We start from the raw sequence: 16742 nt of genomic DNA on the forward strand, positions 1-16742 counted from the left end.
GAAAGAGGAAGTCTCGGCAGGCATTAAGCTCCTAATAGTATTACTCTTCATATATTATTGATGTAAAATTACACAGTAAAATGTTATTAGAAGACATGATCATATTTACTTGGGTGACTAGCACAATGCATGTGTTTCATTAGATTTGCAGCAAAATAAGCAGTAACAAAGAAATATTTTACTGTTTGTTTATTTTTCATATTTTTAAAAAAAAAAAGACTAGTAAGAGTTGAAAAAGCTGATCTGTAAGGAGGCTATGTATTGTGTTAGGCATAAATTTGCCTCTTCCCGCTCTCTGGTGATAATGCATTTCCCCAGAATTTTAGGGCATCTTGGCTGGAGTAGCAGTCTGAATATCTTGAAATCCCAAACAATTCCCCCAATTTTGGGAAACAGCTTAGAAAAGCTGAAGGTGAGAATCATCAAAGCGGATCTCAGAGGCAGGGCAAGTCAGGCAAACAAACTATATATGTATGTTTATAACTGATAGACTGTGGATATGTTGTTGAAGGCTTTGGAAATAAAAGAGAAAGAAATTACTCTTGGAGAAGTTAGGTTCAACGATTCTTTCCGTAGAAGCAGTTTATAATATGTTTCCTGTAAAGTATCTCTTCTTAAGATTGATGCCATGCATTATGGTTTTTTAAAGATACTGTCACCTTTTTCTTCTGTTAGATTGTTTAATTTTGGGGCTTTTTTCTTTTCTTACCTGAAGGCTTTACTAGGCAAGCTGTTAACATTAACTTGATAATTCTTTGAAATGATTGGAAAACGTCTCTTGGTGGTCCTCATCTTTATTATGAAAAAGGAACTTCTGCATAGCCTGATTATTAGGTATAATGAGGAGTGATCTTGCAGTAGTTTTAAAGTTGTCTCATTAAAAATGTAGAAATTATCCTCAAATCAATCTTAATGTATTCATAAGGAACGGGTGGCTTGCACATGTTAATCTGATTCTGACTTTCATATGGGGCTTGAGGTGTGTGGCTGGCTGGAGTTGGAATGGAAGCTTGTGTAGACTTGAACTACCTCAGTCTGGCAGCTCTCTTTCCAGTGGTAGAAAACCTAACGTGGAGCAACCTGCCTTGTAAGGAGTGCGCAGTTGAGGAGGGCACTGCGTTCTCCATACAAGTGCTATGGCCCATGTTGCCACGCTGTCATTGCTCTTGCTACATATGAAGGGTAAATGAAATTTAGCTCAAATAGTTAACTTCTTCAGTTACAGTTTTGATAGCAGGTGTCCGTGTAGCTAAATCCTCTGCTTTTTGCTGTGATGAAGTCCAGTGATAAATCTTTGCAGCTGGGTCTGTTGCTTCTTCCCAGGCTCCTGTTTGGTGAAAGAGAATGTGCTTTTCCCTGCTAAATTTTTGACCAAAGATTTATCCTCTTGTTTTTCACATGCCTATTGTAATCTGATGGCTTTGTCAACTCCTTTGACTTGTACTTTTGTGTGTTTAAGCTTTATGAGAAACCAAAGCTTTGATTCCTGCTCCTCCTAATTTAATTAATGGTATGTCCTTCAAGTTGATTACTATTGCTGCTGCTAAAATCTTCGAGACTAAATGTGCTTTCAGTGGATTCTGGTATATTTGGCCGTATGCTTTTCTCAACCTCCTCAGTTTGCTGTGAGCTTTGCTTTCATCAAGAGGGAAAATGCTCCTTAAGTCAGCTACAAGCACTCTTCTTTGAGGTGTATATGCCTATGTATTTTTTGTATTATTGGTCTTTAGAAATGCGTAAGTGCATTAGGGAGGCTCATGGAGAGAGCGAGTTCTCGAGTTCTGCTGTGCTGTCAGAGCTCTCAAATCAGGGAGCCTGTTTAGTCAATATTCTTAAAAAATTTTGAATGTTTTGAACCTTTACTTGTGGCATCGATGTTAATGTGTCCTTTGCATTAGGATTGATTTTGATTGTTTTCTACTGAAATTTAAGCCAAAAAAGAAGGAAAGCTAGTTAAAAAGTCCTAATTCCTGATTCCATTTGTGTTATGATAGGCAGCAATTTAATGATTGTCCTGTATAATATAACTACTGCATATCTGACTGTACATTGTAAGAAGGATCCTATTGAATCTTTAAGCAAACATGCAGTACTTGCACTTAGAATAATTCTCATAATACATTTTAACTAAGAACCAACTTTCCAATTGTCAACCAGAATGTTTTCCTGCGAGGGCCAAATGAGCACTGTGTGTTAAGAACAGATAAATGGAAAATGCCAGCTCAACTCAGTACTTAGACCAGAATAGTGATTCAAATAATGATAAGATACCAAAATGGATGGTGTTTATGGAATAGCACTTATGGAATAGTATCCGTGTTAGACAACATTCCTGTTTTAGTGGGGCCTTAAATGGTTTGCAGTGGAGCCACTTTTGTGTTAAAAGACTGTTACCTCTCTGGTTGCAGAAGGTTCAGTTTCATCCCTTTTACCTATCCAGATATGCAGCATAATCTCAGTGAAATTAGATTGCTGTAATAGGTTACACTAGGTAGGGTTTTTTCCCCTACTGTGTTACAACTACTTCTTCTGGAAAATATTTTCATCCTTGATTCATTTGAAGGAAGATGTACCATCTACTGCTTGTTGAGAAACATCCTTCTAATACTAACATGTAGAAAATACGACTAATATGTTGAAGATGTGAGCAAAATTGGTTTACAAATAAATGAGCAAGGCTGAAAATATTCTAAAGATTCTTGGATTTTAATCAGGCGATGTGTTTGGATCATTCGTGGGACACATCACCATAGGTTATTCCAGTTCTAAATGTTAAAAACAACCAGAATAGCAGACTAAGCAAATGGACAAACAGGGAGTAGTGTCAGTGAAAAGTATTCTGGTGATTGTATAAAATGTAATGGTAAAGCTGACGTCTGCCAAATACAGTACTGATTTTCATACCATTATAAAGTGGTATTCTGGCCTCCTTCACCTTTTTTTGATCTGAAAAGGGAGAACTTTTTCAGTGTTCTACACATTTTGTATGGCAGAGTTTCTGATTTAGTCATTAAACTGAAGACATAAATAATTCACATTATCCTTTTTCTGTATCACTGGGTTTCTCCAAAAAGAGATTACTGGTATATACGTCAGAAGAATAATGGAGCAAAGTGGTGCATCAGGTCCTATTAAATGGAAAAGATAAATTAATGCTTTTGAGTATCCTTCTGTATATCTCAAAATAATATAAATCAGTAAGTAAAAATTTAAGAATGTGAATATGAATGTAGATGCTCTTTTTTTTTTTTACTTGGAACGTTGTTTCCTATATATAAGAGAATTCCATAATGTTTTTAATAAAAATAGAGATAAAAATTCCTAAAGCGTACTGAATCAATATAGCAATTCAAAAAAGATGCAGTGTGATCAAGCTTGGATTAAAAGCATCTGTGTGCTTGTCAATAAGGAACTGTGATGAGTTTGGGGTATCATATTGACTGTGTATTAATACATGGTATCCTATAAGACCATCAGCTGATTGTTTAGAATGTAAATGAATCTGTTGATGGATCCAGTGACTGATGGCTTAAATTCCAATTAATCAATTGCTTCATCAGTTTCTTAATTCAGATCAAATATCTCCAGTACACATAGTTCTTTCATTGTCTTAAGAGAAATTAATGCTTCAAAACTAATTTAATCAGTCTTGTATAAATGCCACTACATTTTTTCGATTGCATCCTATGTGATGGCATTGTAGCTTAAATGTTTGGGATGTTTCAGGTGTCCTTTTTTTTTCCTTCCTAGAATCTATCATAATTGAAAGCTTCTTGTTATAGTGGTAAATGAAACTGTACTCCAACATGTCATCTTGGTGCTGCTATTCATCTTGTCACCAGTTTAAAATTTTCATGCACATAGTCACTTAAGTAATATAAATGATTTAAAAATTAAGTTGTTCGTAAATGATCCGGTGTTAGGTGTGCGAAGTCAAAGTCCATTTTTCTTTTGTTGGGTATATTCTAGTAACCCATCTTTTTCAATGCTTTTGACTTAAGGCAGGAAGGCTGGTAATATTACCAGACAATATATAGCTCTTTATGACACCACAGTTCCACGTGCCCTGTTTCCCAGTGACCCATCAATTAATTCATCAACACTTGATGCGGGCTCTTCACTGTGACACTTATACCAGTTGATCTTAATTTGATTGCTGTTAAAACCTTCCTTTCCTGACAACTGTTGTCAATTATACAAAATAAAATCAAGTATTCATAAGTAGGCTGTAATAGGATATAGGCAGACAGATTTAATAATTCAGTTTTGCTGAGGCTTGAAAGGCATTAGTTGTAGCTGTTGTTCTCATTTGTAAAAAATTCATTGGATACAGCTCTTGAGAGAGAAGGCAGACATAATTTTATTTATTTAAATTTGACTGAGAAGAACCCAGACGTGTAGTGGTGGTTTAGCATTATCTCTGTTTAAGAAAAACTGACATGAATTCTTATCAGTTACATATTATAGAAAGTAAATGTAATGCAATTTTATGATTTTTTTTTTAGACTAATTTAAGTGCACACACTCTATGATTGTTTTTTCGATGATATATCTGTAATGGAGTGTGGAATTCTACCCTGCCTTTATGCAGACAAAACAATACCTTTTCAGGACTGGGGTGCTTGGTCTTTAATATGCTTGTAAAATATGCATATTCCTGCATATCTGCTATATACAACTAAATTATAGTTGCTTCCCTCTGATGCATATCCAGCACAGGATAACATTAAAATGTGTGCTATGGCATATTTGAATTATACCTATAAGTTCTCTTTAGTGCTTACTGGCAAGTCTCTTTTTTTAAGCTTGCTGATATTTGGAAAAAAATTTGCAAGCAGAAATCTGTTAACATTAATGTTCTCCAAAAGAACCAGTTAAATATGGTTTTCAGAACTTCTGTGTTGTTGATTGGCTCCTTATATACTATTCTTTACTGTGTATACTGACGTTTGTAACAAATACCGTGTGTGGGTTGACTGTTAAGGCTCTGTGGAAGGGATTTGAATGTACTTGTGAAATCTAAAAATGGAAATATTTTTAAAAATAATTTCACTTGTAAAATGCTGATTAAATACATGTAGTTGAAGACAAGATCTGCTCTAAGTGATTGCTCAAACCAAGAGCAGAAAAAGTGAAGGACAGAAGTTTGGAAGTATTTTTATAATGATGTGTCATTCACTTTGTCATTTTTTAATGCTAGTCAGAATAAGTTCTTCCGTAGGTTTTTTTCCCCCCCCCGGAATTCAGAATCCTCTCTCTTCTGTCTCATCTCATGACTTAGAGCTTCTTTCTCAGATCCTTCTTCCAGGCCAGGAACTGGGGAAATGGAAATTAAGTTCTGGATACAGGACAAGTGGGATAGTTTAGTTTCTTAGGGCAAGAAAACCATCTTAATTTCTCATGTTGCTATTACTGAAGAAACCTGGCCAGTCCTGGAAAGCAAGTGCTTTAAGTATTAACATACTTTCCCACCTTCTCTTTGTGAAAACAAAGCCAGTAGACTTCATGATCAAGAAGGAAGCAGGGAGGAAGCTCTGTCTTTTCATGATGCCACTCTACCGAAATTTTTCCTTGCCATTTTCAGAATCTGATTTGCAGAGAATTTCCACGAGTTAATGCATGCATTTTGAGGTATTTGGATTCAATTATCCAGTCTTGGATTGTTCAAGAGTATTACTGCCTAACAAAGAACGTGAGGCCATACTTGTATAACTGGTAGGATATTCTGCTTCTCTCTGATTATTTTAGGACATGATGAAGCTACTAAGAAAAGTTCTGTTGCAGTCTCCTACTAAAGAGCCTTTGCCTAAAACATCTCTGAAAGAACAATGTATGCAATACAGAGGAATGTATGTAATACAAAGGAGTTGCTACAAATGACACACAGTTTTGTTTCTGCAGCAAACAAACCAACTTCTCTAGGGTGGTGGTGATTTCTTTCCACAGTTATTGCAAATACTAAATCTCAATGTAATTCAGATAATTTGAATGATTTTCGTTGTTTGTTTCTTCAGTATAGCCTTCCTTGAAAATCAGGTGATGCAATTTTATATAGAATAATTTAAATTATTTTCCTTTTGCAAAGTAGATTGCTCTTAGTCTGTCAATACTGCTACTTTGGGTTTCTTGTGTTAACTATACGTTCTTTAGAAACTACTTGGTAAGCAGGCTGAATTGTAAGCTAATTGTTTTAAGGAAAAATTATCCATCTTTCTGCTTATCAGAAACAACAACGTTTCCAAATGAAATAAAATAGGAATAAATAATTTAGTTAATAACACAACAATTTTTCTCTTCCGAGTGACTTATTTTAAAAACCCTGTGAGCTAGAATACATTTAAGAAAATATGTAATATCCCAAGTAATAGCTTGTTTTCAGAAGCCTGTATTAAAATCTGTAATTAATACTCAGAAGTGTGTATATAAAAATAAAATTTAAGTGCTTGGTGGTAGCACAAGTTTATGTACATTACTATAATTTCAGGAAATTAAAGATACCTACATATAAAGAAATTAATGCATAAAAAATGAATAGCAAGTTTGATAGTATAAAAAATACAAGATTTGGCTATCCGATGATGATGCATAGTATTAATTAAGAGAAAGCTTATGATATAATTGGTTTCTACTTCATTAAGAAGCTTCCCTTTCTGGTTTGGGAGGAGATTTTTTTTTCTCTTTTTTTTTTTCCCCTCTCACTTTTTTTTTTAAGTTTAAGGCTAAAATATGATGAGCATTTTCCAAGCACAATCTGTATTTAGTTTGAAAATTTTTGTTCAGGGCCTTTTTCTTCAGGATTTCTAGAGGTAGGCAGGCCCACAAAAGAGGTCACTGCTGCATGTGTAAGTGTAAACCATTCCCAGAAGCATTTGACGTGTACATGTCCTCCATGTATGTTCTGAATAAAGCCTTAAGTCCAGCACGCACCGAGTAAGTAGGATTCTTCCTGCTTACTCTGTATCGAGCACAGTGCGTTTGTTTGACAAATCTAGGCCAGGCATATCATGGCCCTAAATTAGTGCCTTCATAGATGAGCTTTTGTATCTGTATTTCAAAACACTGTAAAAGCTAGAAACAAACATTATTTTTGTTCAACATTCTATTAACACATAAAATAGCTTTTAAAAAAAGATGGTTTTTTATCCATAGTATCTCAACTAACCATAAACATGAAGTCTGTTATTAATTAGCAATATGTCCTTATATTTTAAAGTTACATAGTTACTTTAGGTTCTTAAAATGGTTTTCATCCTTTGTATTACAGGTGCTGCTTTTCCACAGAAAAGCAATCTTAAGGTAAATTCTGGGCAGGTCTCAAATAGTTGAGCTTTTGCTAAAACACAGAACATAGAATTGTAGTCCTAGGACTTCCTAAGCATACAAGTTTCACAGATTTCAACTCAAATGATTTTAAAAATCAGTTTAGTTGCACTTGGGCAGCACCTTGCATGGACATGCTCTAAATTGATTTATGCCTGTCTTCAACTGATTAGGCTAAATGAATATTACATACTTGTAAATTAGTTTAAATGCTCTCACGTGAAGTTTGCACCACTTTCAGTAAATGATTAAACTCTTTAAACCTAGTGTAATTTCCTTAAATCAACCCTTAAATTCTAATTCAGATAATTCCAAAATTTTCACTATGAAGACAGAAATAAGTCAGACATGTTCACAATGTTCTACTTTGTCCATTGATCTTGAATGACTCTGTATTGTTATGGGAAATGAGCATCTGAGTTCCCTTACTGTATAAAGTAAAAAGTTTAATTTTATTCATTCTCCTTTATATGTAGCCTTATGAAAATTTCTTATGTTCAGTGTGGATTTTTTTTTTGTAGACAGCTATGCTTTGATTGTAAATAATTAAAATACTTCATGACTTTTCCTTTAAGCAGCACAGAACTTAAAAAAAAATTTGATTCTTTGTGTGCTGTAAAATAATTGTCAGGTTCAAGAGTTATCACTGAATTCAGAGGGAATAGCAATTCCTGATGTTTGTATAGATGTTTTTTTCCTGGCAAGTCATATTCAGGTTAGAAATGTAAGAGATTTTTAATACTGACCTAAAGCATTCTGTTGAAGTAAATAACACAATTTTTTACTATATTTGGTATGTTTTAATTTTGTTATTGGGGGGAGGGGGCAATGCTTCCAAGCATTTCAAAATGGAGTGGTTACAACAGCTATTTTTTTAGAAGAGTTTGATTTTTAGAACTTTTATGTACTGCTGACTCAAATACCTTCCAAAGATGAAGTACGTGTCACTTCCACACAATACACAGTGGGGAATATTTAGTTTTTTACAGGTCCGAGGGCTTGGTAGGGGTAGAGTTGTTTTTATACATTGTTTCTAATTACATGTTTAATCTCCCATGTTTATAGCTTAGTTGAGCCAGGTTTAAAATCAGTATCTCATAGTATAATTAAAATTAGTTAGTCAAATCTGCTGCAGTATTTGAGGTAGAGAAGAGGATTGTATTGTTTCAGTTTTGCTGTTGTGATCACTATTGAAAGCTGACTTAGCAGAAAGCAGTCCCTTTTTCTGGATAAAAGGGAAACAGGCTATGAGATAAGTTATTGATGAAATTAACTGCTGAAGTGGAGAGGAAATGCAGCTGGCCAATACATGTCATAGTGTGAGCTCTATTAAATGAATATATGTGCAGTCAACCATTCACAGGAGCCACACTGGTCTTGAACTGCATTGATCTATAGTATAATTCTAAATGAAATTGATGGAAGAGAGCAACCATTGACAGGAAGGGTAAAGAGAACCATGAAATGTCTTGTACAGGAAAAGTATGATGGAAAGTAGGCTCATCTATGCCATGGATAGAAAGTGCAGTGAAACCATGGTATTTCTAGGTGTTTGTAGGTACCTCACCCTTAATTATAATGCAGTGTATGTCAGTGGACTCTTCAAGAAGTGCTTTATAGTGTTTTATTTTTAGAAGAAAATCCATAAAGAATCCTGTCAAGAATTTAAGATCAGCTTTTCAAGAACTTTAGATACAGCTTTGCAGCTTGCAGCTCTGAGCTTTGGGTGAAATTTAGTTGTGATAATGTGTTTTGAGAGCTGTTTGTATTAACATTTAAAGATTTGTTTACTTACTATGCACTTAATGTAAATACATCTGTTACATAAAGGCTTGTAAGCTTCTTTCAAGACTTGTGCAAAAATGCTACCTTCTAGTCAGATATAATTTCAGGTGGCTTCTCTCTCAAGCATGTCCTTTCAGACCGTTAGCTCATTGAACTGGTTAATTTACAGGCCTTGATGAACAAAACATTGGGTTCTGTTAGATTTTACTTACGTCAGGGTCCATGTGTCCTATAAAAGAATCTCCCTCTTAATTTTGTGTTTACTGGTAGGTACCCTTTCCTGATGTATTGCCTATTGGATTCAAAGCTTTTAGCACATTGTCTTCTTGTCTGTGTAAAAAGACTCAAACCTGGATAAACCCCTTTGTCAGTGTTTCCTTTAATTTAATTGCTACCATATCATTTCTAGTGATGAAAGTACTTTGTTAGTTTTTATTGGATTGGTTAAAATAGAGAAGGAATTATGGGTATATATGCATGTATGTTTATACACATTGTTTAAAATTTACAAATAACTAGAAAAATCTTATTTTTATTTCACACCCATAGCATACAGTAACAATAGTGTATACAGTTAGGCTGTAGCCTAATGGAAGTTGTAATTATTACTTCAACAATATTTAAGTTTTCTTTAGTGTAGCAATTGTGAAGAGTATTGCTAAAATTTTACCACCTTTTTTAAAGGCTTCAAACTAGATGAAAATTGTAGCTAATTGTATGTGTTTTTAATAGGTTTGCAATGTTCATGTGCAGTCTTTTTTAAATCTTACATTAGTAACCTATGTAATACTCCAGACTTGATGATATCCATCAAACTAGTTATTGGGGCGTGGGGGAGGGGGGGCTCTGCAGTGGTCTCAATTTTCTGTTTCTTGAATATTAGTCTTCTGTTTGTAAAGCATACTGATCCTCTTCAGTATATATCAGTCTGTATCTTGAGTTTCCCTCATATCTTAAGTACTGTGCATGTGTTGATGGGTTTCTTTGGCCTTGGATCCTTGACAATTACAGGTGATTCAAAATTATTTCTTTTAAGTATAATACATTGGGACCCATATTGTTCTGAATGGTATCCATGTTAAGGATTTATTTTTAAAAAAATTTTTCAGAGAAGCCAGGAAACTATAAGCAATGGAAGTTTGTGATGTTATACCAGCAAAAAATCAGAGGCATCAGTTCATCATTCTATTATGTTGGAATTGTACAAGTGACATAATTCTAAAAAGAAAAAAAATTAAACCTGTTTCAACTTCAGCCAGTGAAGTTGTATCTCTTGCTGATAACATTTGGAAATCTGTTTAGAAATTATTAAAAAACCTGTAAAATAGGATTTCCACCCCTGTTCATAAACGGGCATATTGTTAATTTTATCAGAAAAATTGTGCTATTTTGTGATATCTGGAGCATTCCTGGAAGAAAGCACACAGACATTCCAAAATATGAATCCTTTTATATGTAGCATATTTATTTAAAAACGGTTGTAAATCGCTTTATTTTCACTCTTCTAAATTTTTTTAATCCAAACTGAATTTTTGAGATCAGAAAAATAGTTTGATGTCTCTTTATAACTTCAAGGTTCGTGTTTCATTCGAACTGACCAGCTTGATGGAGAAACAGACTGGAAACTGAAGGTTGCTGTCAGTTGCACACAAAGATTGCCAGCTTTGGGGGTAAGCATTTTTTGTTTGCTTTTAGGATATCTTCCATGTAAGCATATATATCTCTTATCTAAAAGATTATTACAATTGATGTAAGTATTGGAAAATATCTGTTACCACAGTCTTAGTTTTTGCAATAAATAGGAGATAGATATTCCACTGAATGCTGAATGAGAAGTTGGTTATGCAAATATTCTTGGTTTTACATTGAAAAGAAACTGAGACAGAATTGGATTTTTATCTTTTAACTTAGTGGTTCTCTTTGTGGTCCCCACTGAGATCCATCCTCTGCAGAAGTGTATCACAGTTGTAGTGTTTTCAATCAAGTGTTATACTGCAAGCGCAAGTCATTCTTGCCTCAGGAACCGTTGCTTTAATCACTAACTTGTAAGCTTGGGAAACAGCAGTCTGCTCTTGGAAGGTAAACTGCTTCTTGTTGTCAAGATGCTTTCTGTTCCGACTAGGTGCAATGTGCGAGTTCTCTCAAGGAGGGTTCTCTAAGAGTTGCCTGAATATATGTATTTTTTGAGTTCATATTATGTGTCATGTCACAGGGAACTCTATTAAAATTGTGAAAAAGGACACATGTATGTGTGTGTATATATATACACATTCAAAATAGACATGTATCTACAAAAATGTATGTAGAATTGTATAAATGTCTCTTAATGAGAAGCTAAATTATGTCCCTTGTACTGGGGAAGCTTGCTATTTTACAGGAGAGTTGCCTTGGGATTAAGAGACTTCCTCTGAAAACATACTCAAGTTACAAGCTTGTGGAAATACGTACAGAATTGTACAGAATTTCTGTGTTTTGACACTAAATCCTTTAGGTGTTTTATTAAAGGCAAACATACCTTAAGAGAACTATTTATATGCCATCTCAATAGAAAAAGTAAATGTTAGATTATCTGCCAGATCTTAGCAGGACTTCTGCACTTAGTCTTCCAGAATTAGAGTTGCTGCCACACTGAAATTAGCAAAAGGAAGAGATTTCTTCCTGTGTTCATAGTGCTCTGGCTACTGGCTTCACATGTGACAGGGGGAGGAAAAAATAGCTAGGTTTGAATTTAGAGGATTGGGAACAAGGGATGGAACTGAAGGTTGGTCATGCCAGACAGAGATGCCAAGTCAGGCTCCAAGATGGGAGTTCTGGTGCATGAACAGACTTTAACAAGTATTCTGCAACCTGCAGTTGAATTTAGTATTTGTAATAATGCCTCTCCTGTAGGTTTTTACCATTTAATTATTGGCCTATCTTATTTTCTAATTGAAAAAAAAATCATGTCCACATTTGAGACAAATGCATGCATTTGTCTAAAATCCAGTCAATTTTCTATCTTGCTGTGATTTTTTTTTTTTTTTATTCTCAGATAGCTACAACTGTGTCCAACTTAGCTATTATTTTTTATTTCTCTTTTGCTTTGGAAGCATCACTGACTGCACTTTGCAAATACAACTCTTTGTGCAGAGCACTGCCTTTTTGAGTCCTGTTCGCTGGTTATAATTTCGGTGTTCTGAGTTTTGGTGTTCTGAGACTGATGAAATCTGGAGTAAAAGTTTCTCTACCCTCTCCTTTGGAAAAGAAAAGAAAAAGTTTTACATTATCTTCTATTTTTTTTTTAAAAAAACCCAAATCCATGTCTGAAGTTTTCCCTCCTTGCTAGGAAGAAATAGACCTGGTAGAGCAGGGAATTGTTGTACTGTAACTATTATATTATGCTCTTTGTTTTAAAAAAAAAATCAGTTATCAATAGACTTGACAAATAAATTGTTACACATGTATGGAAATAGTATAGAATTATGGTTAAACCTGTGCATTTGGTTTGAAAGAAGTAAATTGTATTGTAGTTGTTTACGGTGGAAAATAAATCAGGAAGTTGGGAAGTCTGCATTTGAATGGTAGGACATGCAGCCTCAACTCCTGCAGAAGTGAAGGTTTGCTTCAGGTGGTGGTTGTTTTGGGCATGTAGGAGAAGGAAAGGCAAAGTATCACCAAGAAATTATTCATGTGTTTTGGAAACAGTATACAAGAGTCAGCTGTACAATATAGTAACCATTTCTTCCTTAGTTGTTTCCACTTGCTGCTATGAACCTACCTCTGACTGTTCTGTGCTGCTTGCAAGATTTTTACATTCTCCCTCTTCTTGAGCTGTAGGTGACCACCTGTGTTTTGCTAATCAAGGAGCTACGTACACCTAACAAACCCTCCCTGGCTACCTCTGCCCTTTCTCGCATCACACAGTTATTGGTGGTTAACCATGCTAGCCAAGACTTTGTCTGCATTAAGCTGACACGTCATCCTGAAGTAACTGACACTGGGTATAATACTTCCTGCCAACTAAACTAAACTATCTCCCAATTTCCATACCGTGTCCATTGACACTTGGTGGTTCTTTAATGAGATCATTTTAAATGGCTGCTTCTCAGCTCGTCTCAGACTATTTGCAGTGGTCATGTCATATATCTGTTCACTTTTAAACCTCATCTGTCTGTGAATTATTTTGGGGAAATTGTAGCCTAATGCACCCAAATGTAAACGCTTTTTAAGGGATCCCCATATCCTTCAAAGAAGATAATGCTCAGTGCACATCCCAGAAGGCCATTCCTGTGACAAGCACATTGGTATTTCTTTAATTTCTGCAGACACTTTTACCTTTGTTGGAATGGCAATAATATGCAAGAGTGTCAGCCATCTAAAGAAACTCTGTGGATGGACAACTTCAGAAAATTAATATGAAGCTCTAAGCAAGCCATGAATTTCAAACTAACAAAAAATAGCATTGTGAAATTATTTTATTCTAAGCCTAATTTTTGTAGTTTCTCATGGAGTCATAAGCTGTATCTGTATCTAGGCCCTACACGTATTCATTTTTTTTTTAAGTTAAATTAAAATGCAGTGGGCAGAATTATTTCTTTATAGATACAGTAAAAATAATGGTTTTGAAAAATATTAAGAGTAAATATAGGCTACACGCTTTAAACATGTAGGGATAGTGTTTGGCACCCTTTGAAACTTCACACCCAACTCATCTAAAAATGGATGCTTTAAAATACATAGTTGAGCTTTTCTCAGCAAACAGTATTCAAGCTCTCTTGTACACACAGTGGAGAAAATTTGAAGCAACTTGGTTAAAAGCAAGGATGATTTGAGAAATCCATTTCAAGTAGATTTTTTCTCACCCTAGGCTTCTACGGTATTCTCTGTTGCTGAAAACTTCTCTTAATAAAACTGAAAAATCATGCAGGTTGCTTTCCAGATATTAACCTGAAAACATCTGTTGCTTTGTAAAACATCCCTATGCTTTGTTTCTGTTCCTGACTTGAAAAACCTCTATTTTATAGCGATTATCTTGCTAACCTGTACAGTGTGTAGTAGGGGCATATGCTTTTTGACAGGCCTTAAAATTACTTTTGCAGAAACTTGCTGGGGTTTGAAGCAGTCTGGCAAAGGACTGAGCTCTGTGCTCCGCTCTGGGATCAACTTTTGGTTTCCTTTCCTCTGCAAAATGTTGGGAGAATCGGGCAATGATCCTTCCCTCTGCTAAGAGCAGCTGCTGGGACGTGATCCTGCTTTCATTCTGTTTGCATTATGTGCCGCACGAGGCGGGCAGTGCATCCTATCTGCCCCCAAAATACTGACGTGGTGAAAGTAAGGCGCTTCAGGGAACACCGATCTGAATGTTTTGCTTTAGCTTTTTTAAATCAAGCCAGTAACGAAAACTATTTTGCTTTGAGGAATTTTGGAAAATGAACCTTCCCCAGCCGTACCTGATCATTAATGCCGGGTTCTCTCCATTCTGTGGAATACCATCAAACCACCCGACCCCTTCCGCAGGCGGCACATCCCTAACGCTCTTCTGCGGTGCCCGGTTTGTTGCACGCGCAGCGGCGAGGCATCAGCCGGGGCGGGGGGGGCGGTGCCCCCGGAGGCGCGGGGCGGGGCGGGGCGGGGCCCGGCCCGGCCCTGCCGCACGTCCTGCTCGCCACCTGCTGGGCGGCCGCCGGCACAGCGGCGGGAAGGCGGCACGCGGGGCCCCGCCCCCCGCCCCGCCCTCGCCGCCAAGGGAGGGCGAGTCCCCCCCCGCCCCCCGGTGAGGAGCCATGAGGGGGTTGTTTTGTGGTAATTCACTGATTTGGGATTAGTTGAAAGACACGGTAAAGAAAATGGGTAGAGCACGATGTATTCTGTGCCTACAAAGCATTAGGCGGAGAACTCGAAGTCTTGTCCGCTGCAAAGGCGGGAAGCTTGTGTTTGAATTCAGTACTGCCTTTAAACTGGATGGGAGGCTCGTGTTTGTATGGGTGGCTACAAAACCGGGTTAGGTTTCCGAGGTTAACTTCCTACGTGTTTGTGATAAGCCAGCAGTTGGCCGCAGGGGGTCGGTTCGGAAGGAGAACCTGCTCAGGGAGGGGCGTGCGCGGGGTGTGGGGCGCAATCTCCGGGGTCCGGCGTTCGGCCCTTGCTGTCTCTGGGCTGACGGTCTGGGTTTCTGCTGCAACGGATCAAACAGTTTCGGCAGACTTTCTGTCTGAAGTAGCAGTTGTTCGTTGCAGTAGTGCTTCTCCTGGCTTCCGGGGACTCTCCTGGAACCTCTTACAGTGTCTTCTCCATGTGCTTACAGCGCGTTTTCAAAGCTGAGGCTTGCAGTTCATATTTACGTATTACAATGTATTTTTAATAATTTAAGAGGATGTGTGCAGGTTGAGCATAAAATAGACTATAAACAATTTGGTCACGTGTTTGACAGAATATGCTCTTCATAATTGTCACTCATTTTGATTTCTTTAGTTATCTGATGTAAAGGCAGTGAGTTTCTTGTGTTGGCATGAGCTGTCAGTCGTGTCAACAGAGCAGCGCTGTAACCCTACCCACTGCGACACCCAGAACAAACCAACCTGCAGACCCTCAGAGCTTTTCTTAAAGAACAAACGACACCACCAAGATGATCAGTACGGATTTTGTTGTCTTTCTAAAGCACTTAATGTGATCAGAGAATTAAAATTTCAACAAGTCATTTAACGATGACTGAGCAGCAAATATGGTAACACCTAGATTAGGTTTCTTGCAGTTTCATAGTTATAGGTGGGGCAGTTCTTCTGGCGATATGCATGTTCTGAGGCATTCTTCTCTAGCTTGTGTGATCAACTAAATTTATTAACAGCAATGAGGTCACTGTAATTTTCAATAAATGGTGACTTGCTGATTTATATCTGAAGATCCATACAGCAGTAAACAATACCATTTACATTTAATTAGTTTTATTGAACCAAGGGCAATTTTATTTGTAATGAACTACATGTTATGATTAAGAATGTATTTTAATGATCTTTAAGTAAGGCGAACAAATGTTGCCCTTGACCTAATAGAGGAGATTTTTCTATGTTATTGATAACTTTACAGTGATTTTTAAATTGAGATGCAAAAGAGAACACTTTCATTGTTGTACCATCGTGAAGTCATTTCTTGACTTTTGGTGTAGAAGGATGAAATGCATTCTTCTGAACTATTATTTTCAAGTATGAGATAATTAAATGCATATCAAGTTTTTTTAAAAATCTCATCTGCTGTTGAATAAAAATAATTTAATTTTTATTGCTTGAGATTCAAGTCTTTCATATAGTCTCTTAATCTAGAACTGTTACAATCCCCCTACCCAAGTGTTTTTTTTTTTAACTTGAGTAAGAAAATAACTGAGGTCATTTGCCCTCACTGTGTCCTAAAAGCAACGTAATTTTAGATGAAGAATATTGTTTCCATTGAATATATCAGTAGAACTCTTTGGCTTCAGTGAACCAGCAGTTCAATGCTTATAGTATGAAAATAATGCTTTACTGAAGCTGAATTTCACAAAGATCAAGTCCCTCATTAGTTAAATCATTAATAAAAAGTAGTTGTCTTTTTTTTTTTTAATATAATTAAATCCTTTGTTTAAGGTAATTTCCCTTCTCCCTGCGTTTATACAGGGGGAAGCAATG

At 36.3% G+C, this 16742-nt stretch overlaps 1 protein-coding gene across 8 annotated transcripts in view; it reads left to right on the forward strand.

Annotated features, from left to right (window-relative positions):
• The window catches only part of ATP9B (ATPase phospholipid transporting 9B (putative)), a 173382-nt gene that overhangs the window by 59815 nt on the left and 96825 nt on the right, over positions 1-16742 (forward strand). For all 8 annotated transcript variants that reach the window (XM_075142839.1, XM_075142840.1, XM_075142844.1 and 5 more), the window contains one exon: positions 10681-10775. In XM_075142839.1, coding sequence (XP_074998940.1) covers positions 10681-10775 — 95 coding nt within the window. The remainder of the gene's footprint in view (positions 1-10680; positions 10776-16742) is intronic.

This window comes from Calonectris borealis, chromosome 2 (genome assembly GCF_964195595.1).
Source record: "Calonectris borealis chromosome 2, bCalBor7.hap1.2, whole genome shotgun sequence".
NCBI classification, from domain to species: Eukaryota; Metazoa; Chordata; class Aves; order Procellariiformes; family Procellariidae; genus Calonectris; species Calonectris borealis.